We start from the raw sequence: 22,149 nt of genomic DNA, 5'->3' as shown, positions 1-22,149 counted from the left end.
TTATGAGGATACCTGACTAGCAAGTGAAATAGGAAGACTGCACTGAGCTGGGAGACTGGGGAGTTTGGGGTTTCATGGTAGCCCTACCATGATTCATAAAGCATGGAAGGATACACAGGGCAGGCATAATGGCTGCTTTTGCCAAGTCCCCACCCATGCTGATATGCAAAATCATTATTCAGCCCATGATATATGACAAAATAATGTCAACGGGAGCAGGTTGGACTATAGCCATAATAGAATGATATACTATCTAAGAAGAGAGGCAAAAGTAGTCATGGGTTTACTTGCTATTCAGTACCCAAGAACAAGTCACTGCCTGGCTGTTCCAAATCAGCTGACCAGCTAGTTTACTGACGTGAAATAATAATTAGTGCAAGATTATCCAACTATCAACCACATTCCCAGGCAAAGTAAGAAGCCTGTTTATTGCCGGGTGTGTTAAAAAAATGTGTTGAAGAACCATTTCCACTCCACTGAAATAAAGTTTTTAAAGAAATGGTGAAAGTACCTACAGAAAACCTGTGAATATTTTGAAAGCAGTATAAGACCTTTCTGATTGTGTTAGCTGAGCAGGATAAGGATAACAGAATGTGTTGTGCTTTAAGCCATTTTGTTATATTTAGATTTTCCCCCAATTGATTGCTTGCACGCTATCCTGAAATCTCAAATGAATAGTTTATACAGTATATTTAAATAAATGCAAATTAATATGTGAACATACTTCTGAAAAATCTAGATGCCACTGTAGTGAAATAAATAAGTACTAACAAGCCTGAACTTTGTGCAATACTACTAATGGCAACAATAGTCATCTCAAATTCACTTGTCCAGTGCTTCTTTAGATGGGGATGCTATTTTTAGAGTAGGATCTGAAACAGGCCTAAGCCCTCTCCAGGCCGCAAAAGAGTACATGTGGGCTTATAATGGCTTGGGAAGAGATGCCTGTCCACACAAGCCCTTCTCCCAATGACTCGACTGGCTCCTGTCGTACCCTGCATAATCAGGATTCCTAATTGGAAAAATCTAATTGCATTCTGAAAAATGCTGTTACTGCAGAACTGAATGCAAAAAGGTTGAAGGAGGGACACTACGGTAAGTGTGTACATCCTTGAGTGGCTTACAAAATTTGAGCTCCCACATTTTTTTCTGAATATAATCTCTGGGCTTGTACACTTCCTCTCCCATTCACCTCGTCGCTTGCGGAAGACAAAAGAATGCACCAGAGAAACCTCCTATTTATTTGAACTCATGATTTCAAGGTAGAAGGTTGCCCTCACTCAATACCTTTTCTCTGTGCTGAGGGCAAAGGTGAGAGTTGAGGAGGGTTACATGGGAGCCTGAAGCCCAAGGGCCAAATAGCACTCAAACAGGCAGTATGTTTCAAAATACTCTTCACCTCCTCTGCTGAGGGAGACCTCACCGTCAAGCTATTCTGAGAAGTCTTCTTCCTTCAGTAAAAAGTCAGAGGATACCCATATCACAACAGTATAGACAAGTTAGCTGACATTTTTAATAAGTCAAAGGTTTCTTCTCATCTTGTCATTTTAAAGAGAAAAGTGAACCAACGTAATTTTCAACTCACCATCACAACATGAAAACGATTAGCCCACATTATTAGCAATGATAGTCTGAGGCTCTTGCAAGCACTTACAATTATTACTCCTTTTCTGTTTGTTCTGTTTTCCCCCAAAGCCTCCACAGTCACTATTATGGATGACCTTTAAAGTCTATCAAATAAGTCAGAGAAATGCAGGAAGAAAGAGGTGGATGGGAATATGCTGGAAATATATTAAAGAGCCCTTGGGCTAAATTAGAAAATTACCACTTTGTTCAGAACTTAAATGAAAGAAGAACCAACAAACAAATGTTAAGATGTGTTCCAGAACTTCAATCGGCAAGATTTCAAATGCCACACATGGCTCAGCCAATTAAAAGGGGGCAATTTATCATTAGAACTCCTACTACTTCCTTACTAGAAGGCCACATACCTAACAACTAACAAAACTGAACCCTTCAGTAGATGTTACACTTGTAATAGAAAGCTGGAAGAAGAAAATAGAGTTATTTAAACAAAGGGGAAATCTAAATGCTTCCTGTAAGCCAGACTGAATAGACTGAGAAAATAGGCAGAGCAATTCTATGCTAATATTGTGCTGCCACTCCATTGATGGAACAGCCACTGCATCCATGTGTGCTTGGCCCAAGGGGACAAGGTGAAAACACATAACACAGAAAACACACAAACAGCATAGCAATGACAGACACACCCACAACATCCCTGAAAATTCTGCCAGCGTCCACCACATGGAAAGCATACGTGAAGGGGCAAAGGCACACAACCTGCTTCACCACACACAGAACATGCATAATGCAACGGCCACCCCATTCCATCAGCCTCAGTGGCGCAGACAATGATGTGTCCCCCCCCCCAACTGCTAGTCCCCATGCATCCCATAATTGAATCCCCTAATGCTCCTCACAACCAGTTTTACAAGCACCACACATGAGTACACATCACACAGGAACGAAAAACCTACATAGCTCCTTAGGCAAGATGCCTGCAAGAAGTACACAGAACTCACCTAGGACAAGGGGTCATGAGCCACTTTTCTGGCAAGCAGCCAATAGAAGGGACCAGGACATACAATGAAGGCAGCCACAGAAACACACTGACAGCAGCGACCTCCAGTGGCCAACTCAGGAGGGCATGGAGTTCTTCTCTCAACCCATCTTTTTTCCCCCTCTTCTCTTTTGAACCCCCCTCACTGTCTCGTACACCCTAGCAGCATCCATTTCACTTGTGAATCCATCATGGAACAGGGGACCTGACTGAGTTGATAAAAGAGAGCTCACTGTCTTAGATCCCATCAAGCCTCTTACCCACCCCTGAAGCCATATATAATTAGTAGTAGTGGTAGTATCATCATCATCACTCCCATGCTTCCTCCCAAAAGGAGGTCATGGCAGCAGACAGCAAAGAAGCAAAACAATCCATTTAAAAATAAAAATAAAAAATATATTTAAAAACAGTAAGAACTTCTAAAAACATTTTTTAATGTTATATTTTTCCAGTAGGGTGGTGGAAAGCGATCCCTGTCTATCAATCCTTGACAACAAAGAAACAACACATACAGCACAGTCAAAATCTTTAACTGTTAGCTAAAAAAAAAATCCCTCACTCTGAAATCAGTGGGAGTAAAATTCTTGGTTCTAGCTCTGCAATGGAGATGGAAACTTATTTTGCAGGATACAAATTAAGTGTGCTTCTTTGCCATGCTGCCCACATTCCCATCCCATTTCAGCCTTTCTGACAGCACAACGTCATAAGCAGAATGGCTTGGATGACTGAGTCATGGCCGCATTCCACCAGCATAGGAAGTCTCGTGTCTAAACCTATAGGACCTCAAGTGTCAGGCTGCAGTATAGAATTACATCCTAAATATCCAAAGCAGCCACAACAAAAATAAAACACTAGTTCATACAAAACCAATTAGGAAAAAAAAATCCAAAAGGAAACAGTAAGATTAAGAATGTATACAAGTAGAAATTCATAGGTGTACCAGAAAACAATAAAAACAACAGCACAGAAAGAAAAATCTAATTAAAAGCTCCAAACCCCCCATGAATGTATTTATCTGGTGCCTAAAAGTTAGAAGGATGGGCACCATTCAAGTGTCCCTTGGGATGTTGCTTTACAACCATAGTGCCACCACCAAGAAGACACTGTCACCAGTCTCCACCTTCCTCAACTCGGATGGGAAGGACACTTGGACCATGGCTTCCGATAATTATCTCAAACAACTTCATATTTTATACAAGCATTTCCAAGCTACAACAGGATTCCATTCACAGGCAGTCTACACAGATGAACTATTGTCTGCAATCCCTCTACTACTTTAGGTGTACCAAAAAGCTTCTGCATGTTCCATAGGCCTTTTCATCTTACAACACAGCATGGAGCACTATTGTTCAAGAATGACAAGTCCAAGGCCACATTGAGTGCCCAGAGCTAGCTGAACAGCTCCTTAAATAATGGGTTCTTTGTCACATAAAACATGCAAGTGAAAGAGCAGGTGTTTGACCTGGGTGGAAGGAGTTCTCTTGGTAAAAGCTTAAGGTTTTGGAGGAGGGAATTAAAATTCTATCTAAGAGTTTGTGAAAAGTCTAATATAAATGCTTTGTAATCTGCCCTCAGCCCTGGATAGTATAAGCAAGCCTTAAATGCATGCATAAATAAACCAGTAGACAAATTATTGGCTGGAGACAACTATTGGAAACCAATAGCACTGATATCCCAGAATAATGCAATAAACATGCATTCATCTCATCAAGATAGCTAGCATTTTTAAATTGCCATACTGTATATGGTTAAATAACTAAAATCTCATACAAATACACTAATTATAAAGAGTTACCAATACAGTGCTATTGGAGTATGTTATTCAATCTGAAAAACATGTTTTCTTTTGTTGCCTTCTTTATTGAAGGTCTGACTCACAACTGTTAAAATCAATGGGAGCTTTGTCATTAGCAAGAATGGGATGTGGGTCGCATTCAATTATTTTAAAGAAGATAAAAAACAACAATCAAAATAAGGCAAACTACACTTACTCTAACTTTTGGCAGGACTCTCCTTAGCGTCTCTGCAGGATTCTGTCGCATCAGAACTGGAAGACTTGCAACCACGCTTGTTCCTTGGATATCCTGACCAGAACTTATAAAAAACACATTTGTTTTAAAGTATTTTGCAATGAGAACATCTTTAGCAAAAGACAAAAAAAAACTTTTGCTCATATCTCTCTTGTTTAATCATTAGAATACATAAATTACCATTATTTAATGCTTTGAAATTTAATTTAAAAGTGCATGCAACACAAATCTTCATTTAATTAACTAGAAGTAGCATAACAATACACAACGAAAACATTCTACCTCCTATGTGATGTGATTGAAATACATTCAGTAAAGTCACAATGTATCCTTAAAACACCATTTTAATTGTTTTACCAAAACAGAAGCAACATGCAGCTGAGGCAAGAAACTGTTACAAGCCAATGGAAGTGTTATCATTTCCAAATGCGTAGCAAGTAGTATTTTTGCATCACAAAAAAGCAACTGCTAACTTGAGGGGGCTTGGTAAGAATGTAATCTCAACCCTGAAACCACAAGCAAGAGTAATCTGTAATAACCAGTTGATAATAATAATAACAATAACAATAACAATAATAATTGTACCCCACCCACCAGACTGGGTTGCCCCAGCCACTCTGAGCAGCTACCAACATATATAAAAACATAGTAAAACATTAATTGACATCTGATGAGAGGGCATTCCACAGGGTGGGCGCCACTACCAGGAAGGCCCTCTGTCTGGTTCCTTGTCATTTCACTTCTCACAGTGAAGGAACCGCCAGAAGGCCCTTGGAGCTGGATCTCAGTGAACAAAAGGAGTGAAGATTTTAAGTGCTTGGAATCAAATTATTGTAGCCCTGCTTTCAAAGTAAGATACTCCTCCTTCATCCACCAACCATTTTATCCAGAGGGAGCAGAACCTGGAAAAGATTCTTCTATATTCCTCTCCATAAAGCAGGGATGGAGAACCTGTGGGACTGCAACTCCCATCATCTGTGGCCACTGGCCATGCTTCCTGGCCTAATGGGAGCTGGAGTCCAGCAATATTTGTAGAGCTGCAGGCTGTCCATTCTTGCCACAAGGGCTCAGTTGCGTTCCAGACCTTGTTGGAACAAGTTGTTAACATGGAGTTGTCCAAAGCCCGGCTTCTCCAGGCTAGTACCTGCTACTGACTGAGTGGCTGGTATGCTTTTGATTGTCTATGGCTTACATAGGAACATAAGACAGGCAGCTGCATAATACTGAATTAGAGTATTGGTCCATGTAGCTTAGTATTATCTGTGCTGACTGGGAGTGCCTCTCCAGCATCTTAGACAAGGGATCGCTTCCTAGCCCTACTTGGAGATGCCAGGGATGGAACCAAGTACTTTCTGCATGCAAAGCAAATGCTCTACCACTGAGTTACGGCCCTTCCCCTTTGTCTACTCCTGCTCCTTCCAGAATCTCTTCTCACCCATGGGCTTCTCTACATACAGGACAGGAGACAAATTTATAACATGAGCATGGGATGATATTTTAGGAGCCTCACAATAGCTGGTTCTGACACTTGAGCCTTATGGGGGAAACTGTAACTTGAGTGCTGGGAAAATACCCTTAGTAGACAAATTTGAGATGAAAACCAACATTCAGTTACAGTAGTTCAGTTACGGATTCCAATCTACATCCTGACATACAATCAGAATGGGTTTCTTCAGTAATAAGGCAGGCTATTATGCAGAATATTGGGTTTCACTCATTTAACTAATAGATAGATAGACTGATAGGTATGTATGTATGTCTGTCTGTCTGTATGTATGTATGTATATGTATTAGACAATGCTCATACTGGGGAATCATTATCCTTGAATAATATAACATCTGTTATAAAAACTTTAGGGATAGTCAACTGGGGTCCTTTTGAAGGGCTGGAGAGGGAAGAAATATAAGGAACATGAGAATAAGCTCATTGCTTATTTGTAGTAGAAAGAGACACATAACTCAAAAAAACTCAAAATTGAATGCACAATGTTCTAGATTCAAACCACAACGTATATGGTTAAAAGGAATTCAGATAGCGTTACTAGAAAATACATCTGTCTGAGACCTTGAAGACAGTATGCCCAGATGCACTAACTATCTGACTCAGTATAAGGCACTTTCACATGTTCATGTTTCTGTTAATAAATTCACACGTATTTTAAAAAAATTAAGGGGTCCAGATGGAAATGTTAAGTACACAGTGTCAGTCTCTCAAACTATAGCAAAGTTTTGAATTGCTTCCAAGATCTGTCTTTATGGGAAGTTCTTAATTCTGTACTAGATAAATCTTTTCATATTAATCCTGCTTTTAAAAAAATCTTCATCACACGTTAACATGCTATACTATAATAAACACATATATGTGAATCCTTTTCCATGAACTTAACCAATAAAATGATGTGGCGGGGGGATGGGAAGAGATTCGTTCATTTTAGCACAAAGAGGAAGCCAGCATTTGTGTAAACTGAATGTTAATGCAAAAAAGTGGTGTGATGATATGCAATTCTAAAGAAAAATGAGGCCTTTCCTTAAAGAAGAAGAAGAAGAAGAAGAAGAAGAAGAAGAAGAAGAAGAAGAAGAAGAAGAAGAAGAAGAAGAAGAAGAAGAAGAAGAAGAAGAAGAAAGTTCCAAGTGGCTGGCTTGCTGTCAATTTAAAATGAGAAGCAGAGGGTTTTTAACACCTACACAAGCTGTAATTTTCCAACTGTGGAAGATTTTTCTTTTATTTCTACTGAAATAGCAGAATTTGTGATCCTCTACTCTTTAGTGATTCTGAATTAAAACCATCTATCATATAGTGGTCACTCCAGCAGTTTTAACACTGTAAGATGCATCAAAATACACACACACACACACACACACACACACACACACACACACTTTTTATTTCAATCAGGGGTTGCTGTAAATTCAGCATTGCTCAGAAACTGTCATTTTATTAAAAGCACTAACCACAGGAAAGCTCTCCCAAAACTTAAAGTCAACTTAACTATTCTGCCATTGTGTGAACAAACTTCACAATGCTAAGGTTTTCATGGAGGGAAAGTCATTTCTACATTTTCAATTTTTTTCTATAGAAGTTAAGCTATGTATATTATGATATCAGATTACAAACAAGTGGGTCCTGCAACAAAATGTTGCAGCGCTCAATGCTGTTGCTCAGGATTTCAGCGCTTCACCCCATTCCCGCTTCCACCCAGTTAGTTTGTCATCACCCCACCAACTACAAAAAAAACCCAATGGCAACACTAAGTCAGTATCCTGTGGCCACAGACTACAGTCTTAGTCTTACTCTTAGGCATTTTGGGGGCAGGGCCAAGCCCCCTAAATAACTTTTACCAATCCTAGGGCTCCCTTAAGACTTAAGATGAAGCCTGTGAAAAAGACTGAACTATAGTCCTAGAGTGCTTGTATATATTATGGGAATGTTTGCCTTGCTTGTATGTCTTATTGCAACTTGAATGGGGGTTACCAAGTTTGCATTGTTCAAGTGGAACTTTTACATTGTTCAAGTGGAAATCTGCTCTGCTAGTGAAATGGCAGAGTTGGGTGTTTCTGCTGTTATATACAAGACTGCACAATATCTACACTCTTTGATTCCAGTAGGAAGATCTGCACAGTTGGACAAGTTCTGCTCCAGCTATTTCCATGGTGAGAGATAATTAAGTGAGTAACAAATGCAAAAACCTCCTAGACAGAACAATCCAATAGTCATGGAGGAGCAGGGCTGCGAGATCTACATGTACGTTATTGATTCCTCCCCTCCACACACAAAGGAAATAGATTGTGCCCTATAAATACAAAGCTCAACTTTTCTAGCTAGTCTAGAGCATGTTGAAGGTTGTAGAAGCTGGGGGATCCTGCTCTAGCACTGTTTCTGAAGTCAAGGCAGAGCATTCTGCTCAAATAGACTCCAAGATAATGACTGATACAAGCTCTGAATATTAGCTTATCTTAATGCCTTGCCTTCAGAAACATTTTTAAAAAGCTTTCTTATCACCATTACTAAGTGGATAAGCAGATCCATTAACAGTTTTAGATGCATGCCTCAGAAATAGTATGGCTGCAATTCTTAAATTACTTGGGAGCAACTCCAGTTGAATTCAGTGGGCCCTAATCTGTACAAGTTGTGCATCATGAAATATAGTGGGACAAAGGATACAAATGACAAGACTCCCCACAGTACATCAAAAAGTCCTTTCACATGGCTGGGGTCAATATATATTATCTGCAATCTTCCAAATATCTTTTGAACAACTTGAAAGTTCACTGGAATCCTGACAACAGCAGTATGATTATTTGTGTTAAAATATGTATAAACTGCTTTAACATATGAAGAAATTCCAAAGCGGTGTACAAAAAAAGGACAAACAATGCAGAAATATAAGATAAAATCAATTTTAAATACAACAATTCCACAAATCATAATAACCAGAGTCTCATTTACCTACAGAGCTCAATCTGTCAAGATTTTAATATTTATGTTGAGTTAATACAAGTAGAAATGGCAACAAAATGCTGTGGTTTGGAGTGCTCCTGTTCAGCAAGAAATGTTCATGCCCTTTTGCAGGATACGTACTCCATTTCACTACCACCCTAAGCCCACTAAGCATGGTCAGTCCTCACTGGGCTGTCTTTCATGTCCTCTACCACTTTGGGCCTTTTTCTAAAGGGCTGTGCATGTGGTTTTTTTGTACTTCTGCAAACCTTTGATACCTCCCTCTTGTTTATGGATAGGGCCATTCAGACTTTGTAAGGATTCAGTTCACTATTGTTATAGATAAAATATAAAAAAGCTAGTTCCTAATCCCTTGTGATTTGAAAGATACATTTAAATATGTGACTTAAATAAGAAATCTCAAGATAAAATGGAGCCCAAATTCACCACGAATTATTAGCACTCAATATTCTGACCCACATAGTAAAAATTTCCATGAGTTACTGAAAGCTTTTCACAATTAAAGGTTACTATTATCAGAGTGCGATAGAATTAGTACAAGGCATTCACAGAACAGGAACTTGCATATTCATGAGAAAGATATGCAAATTACTGATTTCATGCAACTCAAGTGTGCATATTAACTGTGATCCTCCAACTCAAAATATATTTAGGAAACTGTCATTAGCATGAAGCAAGTCCCCGTGACCAATACCAACTTTAAAAACCTATTTTCTTCCAAAACATGGGCACAACCAATCAATCATCTTTGTTAGGGCTCAAACAATCCTTGCCAAGTCTACTCAGAAGTCCTAAAGAGGAAGTACAGTATAATTTTTTTGCTTCAGAACTATTGTTTCTACTCATATGCAAAGAAACAATAATTTAATCAGCAAAGTGCATGACATGAGGTACAGATTCTCAAGAACCACTGAACAAGAAGGTTTTAGTGTTTGGCAGAAGTCCCAATACACTAGCAGTGTTTCCCAAACTTAGGTCTTCAGCTGTTTTTGGGCTACCACTCCCATCATCCCTAACAGTGGTCAGGGATGGTGGGAACTGTAGTCCAAAACCAGCTGGAGACCCAAGTTTGGGAAACCCTGCACTAGAGGAATACAAGATATGACACCACAGTTAAGAGATATGCTAGCAGAGTCATTCTGCTGGCTGAGCGGCTTCACCACCAAACATATATGCAAGGCAAAACAGGGCAGAAACATAGATGAGTCATGGGCAGCACAGGAGAGGAGCACACATGTGTCCAATACTCCTTCCGTCCATGGTTTGATCTCAGCTGATGGCACTTGTTGGTGGCTACCCCTTGATTTTCTTTCCCACTGACCAATAGGAAATTTAAATTTATATACAGTCAGACCTACATCAACAACTGTTAAACCTATGTTACAAAACAGGCTAGGGTGCAACTTGGCATCCAGTGAAATGTGCATGGTATGGAAGGAGCCAGCACAAGCCTCAAGCTTGTGTGCACTCGCCTCCAACCAGTTAGCCAGGAAGAGGACTTCAACAGCTTCCCAACACACACACAACACTTTCCCCAAATCGCAGTTTGTTATGTCATCTGGGCTAGGGATCTGTTTATAAGAAGCTCAGTTTCAAAACAAGTAAACTTTGAACCGTCGGTTGTTAAATTAACCAGAATTTATTATAAATCACAAGTCGTGATGCAGAGGACAAGGGGAGGCAAGATTCAACAAAGCAAAAGCTTACTGAAATCTTCCTTCTGGCTGTAAGAGAAAAGTGAGGGGGACCACAAGAGACTAAGGCTCATGGCAGCTCCTTCTTGCTTCTGCACATTTCACTAAAGTTTAACATGATATGTAAACTTGGTCAGTGGGTCAGGGATTGGACAGTTTAATATCCAAGAGACAGAATTTATCCAGAACTGCCTTCTCAACAATAATGGCGGGTGGTTTCAGTCAACCTTCCATCATCTCTAAAAGTAGGTTCTAAGGGATCCACTCCTACAGACTAAGCTGGAGTCCAGCTGATTTTATTTATTTCATAAGAAATTATACACCACTTTATTGTATCATCATCATCAAAGTGGTGTACAAATACGGTAGATAAAACAAGAAAATCAAGATCAATTTACAATACAGTCGTACCTTGGAAGTCGAACGGAATCGGTTCCAGAAGTCCTTTCAACTTCCAAAATGTTTGGAAACCAAAGCACGGCTTCTGATTGGCTGCAGGAAGCTCCTGCAGCCAACTGGAAAAGCCGCAGAAGTCCCATTGGACGTTCGGCTTCCAAAAATAGTTTGCAAACCGGGAGCCAAAACGTTTGAGAACTAAGCTGTTTGAAAACCAAGGTATGACTGTACTTTAAAATTTTCAGACACAAAGGGTAAAGGAACACTGTAATACATATTGTGTTCTTTTCTAGAATAATGTTGACTTTCTTCAGGTAGGTAGCCGTGTTGGTCTGACGTAGTCGCAATATATATATATATATATATATATATATATATATATATATATATATATATATACTGTCCAGTAGCACCTTAGAGACCACCTAAATTTCTTGGTATAAACTTTCATGTGCATGCACACAAAAGCCTACAGCAGTGGGTGGCACTGTGGGTTAAACCACAGAGCCTAGGGCTTGCCAATCAAAAGGTCGGTGGTTCGAATCCCCGTGATGGGGTGAGCTCCCGTTGCTCGGTCCCAGCTCCTGCCAACCTAGCAGTTCAAAAGCACGTCAAAGTGCAAGTAGATAAATAGGTACCGCTACAGCGGGAAGGTAAACGGCATTTCCGTGCGCTGCTCTGGTTCACCAGAAGTGGCTTAGTCATGCTGGCCACATGACCCAGAAGCTGTACACAGGCTCCCTCAGCCAATAACATGAGATAAGCGCCGCGACCCCAGAGTCGGTCATGACTGGACCTAATGGTCAGGGGTCCCTTTACCTTTACCGTGCTAAGGACAATTATTATTTTTTTATGTTAACTTGCTTCTTTTTCTTCTCCTTTTTAATTTATTAACCACTGAGCAACACCCAGCTTGTGAACTTTTACTAGTTGGAACAGGTGACTGGATAATGTAAAATAGAAAAATATAACTTCTACCGGTAGCAAATTACAGGCAAATTACCTAGGCATGCAAATAGACAGAGATGGATCAGGCTCTTTTCTGATTAGCCCAAATAGTAAAATTCAGGCTCTGCAGGAGTCAAATGGCATGGAGAATTGTAATCCAGTTGCTACTCCAATGACTCTAGAATATTAAAAGCAAGATGATGAAAAAGAACTTGAGGATATTGACAAATACAGAAGTGTAATTGGAAGTTTGCTTTATTTAGCAAACATAACCAGGCCTGAGATATCAAATGCAACTAACATACTTAGCAGAAAATTGTCCAAGCCAACACAGCAAGATTGGAATGCAATGAATGGTGTTTTAAGATACTTTAAAGGAACCATTCATTATAAGCTTAAATTATTTAAACAAAGTTATGGTGATCTCTGTGTTTATACTGACACAGATTGGGGGACTTCTACAGATAGAAAGCCCACATCTGGGACTGTATATATGTATAAACAAACTTCCATTGAGTGGTACTCCAGAAAAAGAGTTTGGTAGCAGTATCAAGTGCTGAGGCAGAATATATTAGCCTATCTCTAGCTTGTAATGAGGTTGAATGGTTCAAACAACTTTTCAATGATCTACATTTAAATTTTCCAGAAGCTGTAATGATATTTGGGGATAATCAATTATGTTTAAGTATGACTGAATCAGGAAAATGTAGACCTAAAACAAAACACTTAGATATACACTATGCACATGTGAAATATTGCTTTTTAAAAGTGTGGATCAACCTCAGGTATTGTTCCACAGAGCTTATGACTACAGATATTTTTACAAAGCCTTTGACCGCTGTAAAATTTCAAATGCTGACTATGGAATTGGGACTTACTGAACAAAAGCGGGGGGGGGGGAGATACCAGATGTTCAAGGCAGCATTTCAAGTCAGGAGGGCTGTTGGAATATTCTAGAAGAAACTTGTAAATGGCCTTGAACAAGTTGCTAGGCAACAGAAAAAAATCCCCAGGAACAGGTGTCCTTATCAGGGCATGCGATCAACTAAGTTGGGGTCAGTGTAAATGAGTACTGTATGTGAATGAGTCAGCATTGGGTCTCTGGCCGGATGGCTAAAAGGAGGAAAAGATTATGTTTCTTTATTTGTTTTTTTCTTTATTAATGACCAATGTAAAGTTTTGTAAATAATAAAGACTCTGAGAACCAAATGGTGTTTATTCCTGTAATGGTAATTTCACTAAGATACAGTTGGAATGCTGCTGTTGCTGCTGTAAAGAAGTAGAAGGTGCAGGAAAACTTTTCTGTAAAAAGAACTCTTACAGAAAGGCACTAGGAGAAGGGGACGACAGAGGACGAGATGGTTGGACAGTGTTCTCAAAGCTACGAACATAAGTTTGACCAAACTGCGGGAGGCAGTGCAAGACAGGAGTGCCTGGCGTGCTCTGGTCCATGGGGTCACGAAGAGTCGGACACGACTAAACAACTAAACAACAAAAAGAACTCTGCTGCAGAAATAAATGAAAACCCAAGAGTAGATACTCACACACCAACAGTGCATACAGATGAGGCATATGAAGTCACACACACACACACACACACACACACACACACACACACACGTACTACACAGTGTGAATTTTAATTAAGGGAAATATATACAAATGCACCACCAAGTTATTTTGCCCAAATAGTATTTGGGTTAAATACATAGATAATATTTGTAGTCATATGTACAGCCTTCATCAGAGGTCTGGGTGGGGTACAATATAAGCTGCAATACAGAAGTACATAAACACACTAATAACCACCAGAACTATAAATCAGCATAAATGTCGGCACTGTTAAGATATATGTGTGTTGGGAAGCCCAGATTGCAGGGAGCTTCCCCTGATATTATGGATTCAGTCGAGGACAAGCATAGCACACACATACAGAGGTTTTCATGCTGTGGAGCACAAGTAATTCATGGGATACAGAACACATGTATAAATCTCCTTTTCCCTACTATTCAAATCAATACTCTCACATTGGTAGGAAAACAAGGAATAAGGCCACTAGGACTCTTCTGCATACGGTATATCCATGCAGTGTGCCTGTGTTCAACTGTAACAAGCTCTATATTTCTGTTTCCTTACTCTGGTTTGGAAACTAATATAGGAAACAGCTTATAAATTCTCACTAAATTCTAAAAGGTATTAGGAAGGTCATGGTTAAATAAAGCAAGAATATCTTTCTTTTGGATATTTGACACTGATGAAAACTTAGGTTTGCTCCATAATATCAGCGACTAGTGGTTCTGTTTTTGTTGTTTTGCAAATAAAGGCTCAAATGCACAGACACAGTAGCTTGCTAATGGTGATTCAGCAGATTACACAACAGAAAAGTTTTTGGACAACTAGAAGCATTTGAGTCATAATGTACATTTCATATCTAGTTTATTTAATTCACATAGCTACGAACAAAGTATTAAACACAATCAAATTCCTTCCTACCAGGTCAATCACTTGTGACTGCAAAACGCAAATGGCAAGAATAGCAAAATATGGACATTTATTTGTTCCATTCAGTTTGTACCAATGGTATCAAGCTACAAATGCCTCATACTGATTCGTTTATGGATATTTCCTTTACAAAACACTTACTCTGATACACATCCACTGTAAAACAATATAGAGGCTACAATGATCACCACAAAGGGTCAAGTGGTTAAAGCAAAAGTGGCGGAAGCTCATCCAGGAACATACATAAACTAATAGCCAGTTTTAAGAACTAATGTGGATGTGAATACTTATGGATGTCTGGCTATATTACAAAGAAAAACTAGGGACTTCAAGAACAGGTGAAGACTTCTTTTGAAGAAACAGCTTTGAAATTAGCACAATGGGCTCCTTCTGTACTTAAAAAAAGAAATCTCTTGTACAAATCAAAAGCATGACTGTGCTCACTGTTTGCCTGCTTTGGTTTTCAGGTCAGAGTAGTGTTTCAATTGAAATGCTGAGCTAAATGGATACTTCTGATCCAGAAGGGCTCTGCTTAGATTCTTGTGGCAATGAACAATAAATGAAAGGTAAAACGCAGGGCAAGGGATCCAGAGTGTCCTACTGTCTTCAAAGGAAATGTTTTGCTGAAAGTATGTATGTAAAATATTACTCTCCAATGCTTGATGAGGCCCACAACCACTTTTAAAGCATCTCCCTTTCCTCCCGCCACTATTCCTCTTCCTTAGGTTATCATTCCAATTCTTAACATACTACCATACCATACTTAACATACTATTTTTCTGTGATGCCCCCATGTATAAGATGCCCCCTATTTTGGGGACGCAAAATTAAGAAAATGGAGGGAGATTGCCCTAAGTGGTTGAGTTTTGGGGGGCAGTGGCCAAGACTTGTTGAGCTTTTTTAGGGGGGGTTGTCAAAAATCGCTCACCCGCCTGACCTACGCTACCACTCGCACGCGTCACAAAAGCCACCTATCGTCTGTCCCCGCAACACCAAAAGCCACCAATCGCCCACCCTAGTGCCGCAGTGACAGCCAATCAACAACAGCCCTTGCCGCAGACACCAATAACATGCCAAATACCTGCTGGCAATCTCCGGCTTGCAGCACAAACCAATCCCAACTTCCAACTATGCACTATCCATGTATAAGAAGACACCCAATTTGGGACATGTTTTTTTAAATAAAATGCTCGTCTTATACACAGAATAGTATGGTATATGATATCCATGCCCTGGCTAACACTCTACCAAATTTCTAACCACTACAGTAGCCCAGGTGTTAAACACGTTGGACACTTTCACAAAACTGAGAATGTGAAGTCTCCAGCAAGCACCCTGTTGTGGCAAAGACCCTTAGCTTACCCTCTCATATGTATATATTGTTATGAGGCCTTTTTGTGGGGGTAAGGTAAAGAGACACCTGACCATTAGGTCCAGTCGCCGACCTTCTGATCCGCAAGCCCTAGGCTATGCTCTGTGGTTTAACCCACAGCGCCACCCGGGTTTAAAGCCCCCTAAATTCTTAGATTCAGTAAATGTGAATGCTGGGATATCTCTCCATTTAGACACAGGTTGTAAATAAACCATATTTCATAAAGACACTGCAGTGTCTCCTGTGCCTAATTTCTGAAGGAATCACAAATCTGGTTGAGTGCCAAGACCCCTGGAATCTCGCATCAGTTGGCAAAGATTGGAGCAGCCTGTAACAATATCAAGAGCTATTATAGAAACTGAATTGGGAGTGCTGGGGTTTACTGTATTTTATGTACAACTTCTTCAATGATACCATGTTCTTTGATAGTTCTTTAATAATAATAATAATAATAATAATAATAATAATAATAATAATAATAAATTTTTATTTTTACCCCGCCCTCCCCAGTCAAAAGCCGGGCTCAGGGCGGCTGACACCAACAGAATTACAATAAAACATAAAAACAATTAATTAAAATACAGATTAAAATACAGTATTAAAATTTAAAGTGCAGCCTCATTTCAAGTAGGCCATAAATCCAAGCCATGAGGGAGGAAAACACAGGGGTCAGGCTAAGTCTAACCCAAAGGCCAGGCGGAACAGCTCTGTCTTGCAGGCCCTGCGGAAAGATGACAAATCCCGCAGGGCCCTGGTCTCCTGGGAAAGAGCATTCCACCAGGTTGGGGCCAGTACTGAAAAGGCCCTGGCTCTAGTAGAGGCCAATCTAGCCATCTTATGACTCGGGATCTCCAGAATATTATTATTTGTTCATTGCTACTATCCTCTTTGTTTCACCTATTAGAATTCTAGGAACCACATTTTTTAAGACATGATATGTCATTCACCCATTAGCTGAGAAGACTCAGCATACGGCATCAGTGATTAGTCAACATCAACTTCCCTTCCAGGATTTCAGTTCTCCATCTCCAGAGTACACTAGTTGCCAAGACAAAAAAGAACTGCAGATACGTATCATTGCCTTTGTGGCAGCAACCCAACTGCTAATTTCAGTACTGATAGCAGAGAGTTATAACATCAGTTTCAACCAGTGTGAATTGTTACTAATCTGCTGTTAGCATTTTGTTATCAAAATTTTAGGAGATTACAACGTTACAAGTTAGACATTGCTTTGGGCATAGTTGCCACTACATTCTCTACACAAAGAGATTAGAAACACCCATGGAAGATATGCATATGAAATAATAATAATAATAATAATAATAATAATAATAATAATAATAATAATAATACAGGTACAGTCTTATTTCATCTGATAAAGGAAACATTTTCTGCAGAAGAAAAATGTGTTTTCTGTTATATGAAAATATGAATCTGAGATTCTGGGGGCTGGCACATGCGCATATGTGAGCAACCAGGAACACATACACACACAAGACCATTAGTCCATCTTGCCCAATACTGCATGCTCTATCAGAGGTTCTCCAAAGATGCCCCCCCCCCCCAATTTCTTTTGATAGGAAATTCCCGTGCCTGAACCTGAAAGCCAGGGAAAGGTGCCAGGAAAAAAGTTCCAGCTAGCATGGGGCAATTTCACAATAATCTTTTTTCTCCCCTTGTGCTGCCTACATTATTTCCACTTATCCCCAGTCTGTTATGGCTAGCAGAGATCAGTACAGGGGTCAACATACCAGTAAGTTTCTGAGTTCATGGCAATCTGAGCAGGCATACCTAATACTCAAGAAATTATCAGTCTACAAGCATCTTAAAGGTTAAAGGTAAAGGGGCCCCTGACCATCAGGTCCAGTCGTGTCCGACTCTGGGGTTGCGGTGCTCATCTCGCTCTATAGGCCGAGGGAGCCAGCATTTTGTCCGCAGACAGCTTCCGGGTCATGTGGCCAGCATGACAAAGCCACTTCTGGCGAACCAGAGCAGTGCACGGAAACGCTGTTTACCTTCCCGCCGGAGCGGTCCCTATTTATCTACTTGCACTTTGATATGCTTTCGAACTGCTAGGTGGGCAGGAGCTGGGACCGAGCAACAGGAGCTCACCCCATTGCAGGGATTCGAACCGCTGACCTTCTGATCAGCAAGCCCTAGGCTCAGTGGTTTAACCCACAGCGCCACCTGGGTCCCACACAAGCATCTTAGAACATTCCTAGTAATGGAAAGCAGGTGCTAGTCACATTTCACCCTTTACACAATGCCATAATACTCCTGCAAACACCAAACTGCAATCTACATTGCAGTTGTAATGTACAAAGAAGGTGGGGTAGCCCTGCTGTGTTATTTAACCAAGCCACAGGGTGCTATAGCAATCTACAATGTCTATTAAGGTCTTAACTTAAGGTTACAGGTAGGTAGCCGTGTTGGTCTGGATCGAAGTAAAATAAAAAAATTCCTTCAGTAGCACCTTAAAGACCAACTAAGTTTTTTATTTTGGTATGAGCTTTCGTGTGCATGCACACTTCTTCAGATACCATATCTGAAGAAGTGTGCATGCACACGAAAGCTCATACCAAAATAAAGGTCTTAACTTAATTCACTCATTCCTCAATATGGTTTTACAAAACAGAACTTTTCATACACCCTAGGACAGTTTGAGCCTCCCCAACAGGAAGGCGGGGAGCCATACTATTTCTCTGACACAGTTCACATTTGGACCCAGGTAAACAGATTGGCAGGAAGACAGCAGCCATTTAAAATGGGCAGAAATAGCACACCATGCAGCTCTTCTAGTTGCAGGTGTCTGATGGCATAAATGAGCACTTCCTCATATAAAAACAAACATCACCTTTTTCTAAACTTAAAAGCCCCAAACAGTGTAATCTTTTCTCATAGGGGAGTTGCTAGGTTTATGATACTCTGTAAGCGATAGTATGCACTAATGGTGCTGTAGTGAAAACACAAAGCCTAAAAGTGGTGCTATCCAGAAAGAATCTCATCATTTCTGTTTGTCTGACTTGGCCCAAGTGAGACACTGAGGGAGGTCAAAAGATTCTTTCTCAATAGTGCCCCCCCCCAAGAGCCTGGGAAGCCCATTTGTCGGCCTCACGTGTCTTCTTTCAGAGACAGGTGAAAAGGTGTTGTTGTTGTTACTATTTTTATATTAATATCACTACTACTATTCACAAGGTTTGGGAATTGGGGGTTTTGTCAGCTGCTGCTGCTTCTTTATTTTTTACCCGTTATGAACTTTTAATGTTTTATTATGCTTTGATTGTTATTGGTTTTAAGCTGTTCATGTCAATAAAAAAATTAAGAAATAAAAGAAATCTGAAGCCACTCTGGCAACTCTCCACACCTTGCTGGGAAAGTCCACCTCCACTTCGACAGCTAGAAGACCTTTAGAACAAAAGATCTCACCTTACTTACATTGTCTGTCTCAGTTGTCTGGAACCAAAACTAACGCACTCTATACACTTAGTTTAATTTGCTGCTGTTTTCATTCAGATATCTAGTTACAAACTGGCCTTTACCTGCCACAAAGCTTGTGTCTGAATTATTTAATGGGCTAATTCTACACAGGTTTCCTACTACTTCTGTTTTAAAGAAGAGAGTCCTTACATTTCAATGGTTTATTTAATTTACCATTAGATAGTCAACATGATTAGCCCACTGTTGTTTAACTATGATTAAATAAAAACAAGAATTGGCTGCATGCTACTGTAGCTACCTTATGTATCATAGTAACCTTGTTTATCAAGATCAGTTTGCTCAATCCAAGTTTCTTACTCCTTTGTTTTCTGACGAAAGAACTGCCAGCAAGAATGGAATAATTCAGACAAATGGCTATTTTGAGACATTGCCAAATCAAGTGTACGCCGGTAACTTCTTTCTTTTTCCCCCAGAGTTTATTTCACCAAGTTCAAGCTTTAATTGCTGTTTGCTAACAGAAAAAACCCCACTCACAATCTTAAAATTAAAGAAAATTCTATAAACATTAAGGAAATATATCTCCCATCTAGAAAAGCTTTAGCTACACAGTACTAGAAATAGTGGGAAGCATTTCCTTAAAGGCAAGCTGACATGCTGTTTCCTTCTTACTGAAGAAGTAATTGGAAATCACCAACACACTTGTGTGGGTGTTCATCCTTCCGCTCATGACTTTGAAACAAGAATCCCTTTTCACACATTAAATGGAAGGAAAGGGATGCACCATCCCTCCTCCTGATCTCCATATTCAGGGGAAGGTAAGGATAAAGTCTACAAGTTTACTTTCAATGGGAAAGTTCGCTTCAGGTTAAGTACGCTTCAGTTTAAGTACTCCGCGGACCGTCTGGAATGGATTAATCCACTTTCCATTACTTTCAGTGGGAAAGTTCGCTTCAGGTTAAGTACGCTTAAGGTTAAGTACAGACTTCCGGAACCAATTGTGTACTTAAACCAAGGTACCACTGTATTAAAATACAATAATCTATTAAACATTAAAAGCTTCCCTAAACAGGGCTGCCTTCAGATGTCTTCTAAAAGTCTGGTAGTTGTTTTTCTCTTTGACATCTGGTGGGAGGGCGTTCCACAGGGCGGGTGTAGTCTCTCTCTGCATTATCAGGACCCTAATTGTGCATACAGTTCTAAGTTTTTAGACTCTACTTGGACCTTCCACTACATTAATGTAGGATAAGGTCATGGACAGTGGGTACGATACCTGCAATGTACCGGTACATGCAATCGTAATCTGAAAAGTTCTAAAGATTCAAACATGCAGAAATAGCACACACTATAGAACTTCCTGGATTGTACCCTTTGAACTACAGGTAAGGGAGGGAGATCTCATGATTTAAACATTCTGAAAGCCAGTACTGTATAGCAAACATAGTGCTGGACTTGGACCAGGAAAGTCAGAATTCAAATCCTCACTCAATCGTGACCTTGAATCAGGCACTGGTCCTTAACCTACTTACTTCACAAGGTGGCTGATAATACAATAGGGTAATATGATCTACACTAGTGAAGCTTCTAGGCCTTCAACTAAAAGCTTCCTGCTTGTAGGGTCTTCTCGTTTTATTGCTTCCTGTTGTGAGAATAGTAATTAATACCCCTTGGTTATCTTCAACTCCTGATGAGGCTTTAATGATCTATTCCTTTCATCACTTTTTCTTTCTTTTATAAAGTTTGTTATAAAAGAAAATAAAAAAGAAATGTCATAATTAAACCCCCACCCCAATTCATTAATTCCCTCAGCCCCACTGTACAAGAAGCAATAAAAGAGATAGAACCTACATTGAGGAATCTATTAATAAACATTGTGGGGAATCTTGCAGCATTTGCTTGCAGGTAAACATTACAGGAGGATCTTGGTCATGAGGTGGAGCACTGCTGGATAATACAATGTAACATTTAGTGTTCCATCATGACTTTATGTCTTCTACAGTTTTTGCCTGCAAGTAAAATGCTATCACGAATGGAGCTGTCTGCAGATCAATGTGAAAAGCATATCCAGGGTAGGCTAGGTTACAAAATTTACATATTGCTTGAATGCAAACAGAATCTCTAAGCAGTTTACAACACACACACACACACACACACACACACACACACACACCTGTGGGCACCCTACCCACCACCACCACCACCAGTGGAGAAGCAGCAGCCTGAGATCTCTGTGTGGAATGACAGAGGGACACAGGAATGAGAGGCTGGCAACAATTTAGAGTTGGACTCTTGCACACTAATCAAGAGCTCCGTGACTCTGAGAGCATTTTCGGACACACATGGGACTCTTTCATGAACATATAGTTCTGCACATGCAAACCTGACCACTCCGTTAAAGATGGGTCAGCACTTCAAAGAAGAGAATGCTCCAGCTAGGGCAGTGCATTTTAATGGTGCACTTTGTGTACCTCAAATTGCTTGGCCTGAGTTGTCATGCTTATACTGTTATGGGGGAAACTGTGATTTAGGGGTGACGTACAGCAGAGGCAAAAGTATGAGTAAATCACTGCTGTGTGTGTCATATTTCAGATAAATGTGCAATCCACAAAATTGCACATTTTATGTTACCATGAGGGAATAATTTTAAGAAACCATTTTCTATCCAACAAACTGATCTAACAGCATGCACA

At 40.0% G+C, this 22,149-nt stretch overlaps 1 protein-coding gene across 2 annotated transcripts in view; it reads right to left on the bottom strand.

Moving 5' to 3' along the window:
- The window catches only part of PPP4R4 (protein phosphatase 4 regulatory subunit 4), an 80,709-nt gene that overhangs the window by 45,142 nt on the left and 13,418 nt on the right, over positions 1-22,149 (bottom strand). For both annotated transcript variants that reach the window (XM_035106785.3, XM_088655343.1), the window contains exon 3: positions 4,615-4,717. In XM_035106785.3, coding sequence (XP_034962676.2) covers positions 4,615-4,717 — 103 coding nt within the window. The remainder of the gene's footprint in view (positions 1-4,614; positions 4,718-22,149) is intronic.

This window comes from Zootoca vivipara, chromosome 1 (genome assembly GCF_965207765.1).
Source record: "Zootoca vivipara chromosome 1, rZooViv2.hap1.1, whole genome shotgun sequence".
Taxonomy (NCBI): Eukaryota; Metazoa; Chordata; class Lepidosauria; order Squamata; family Lacertidae; genus Zootoca; species Zootoca vivipara.
This window is presented reverse-complemented; position numbering and strand designations above follow the sequence as displayed.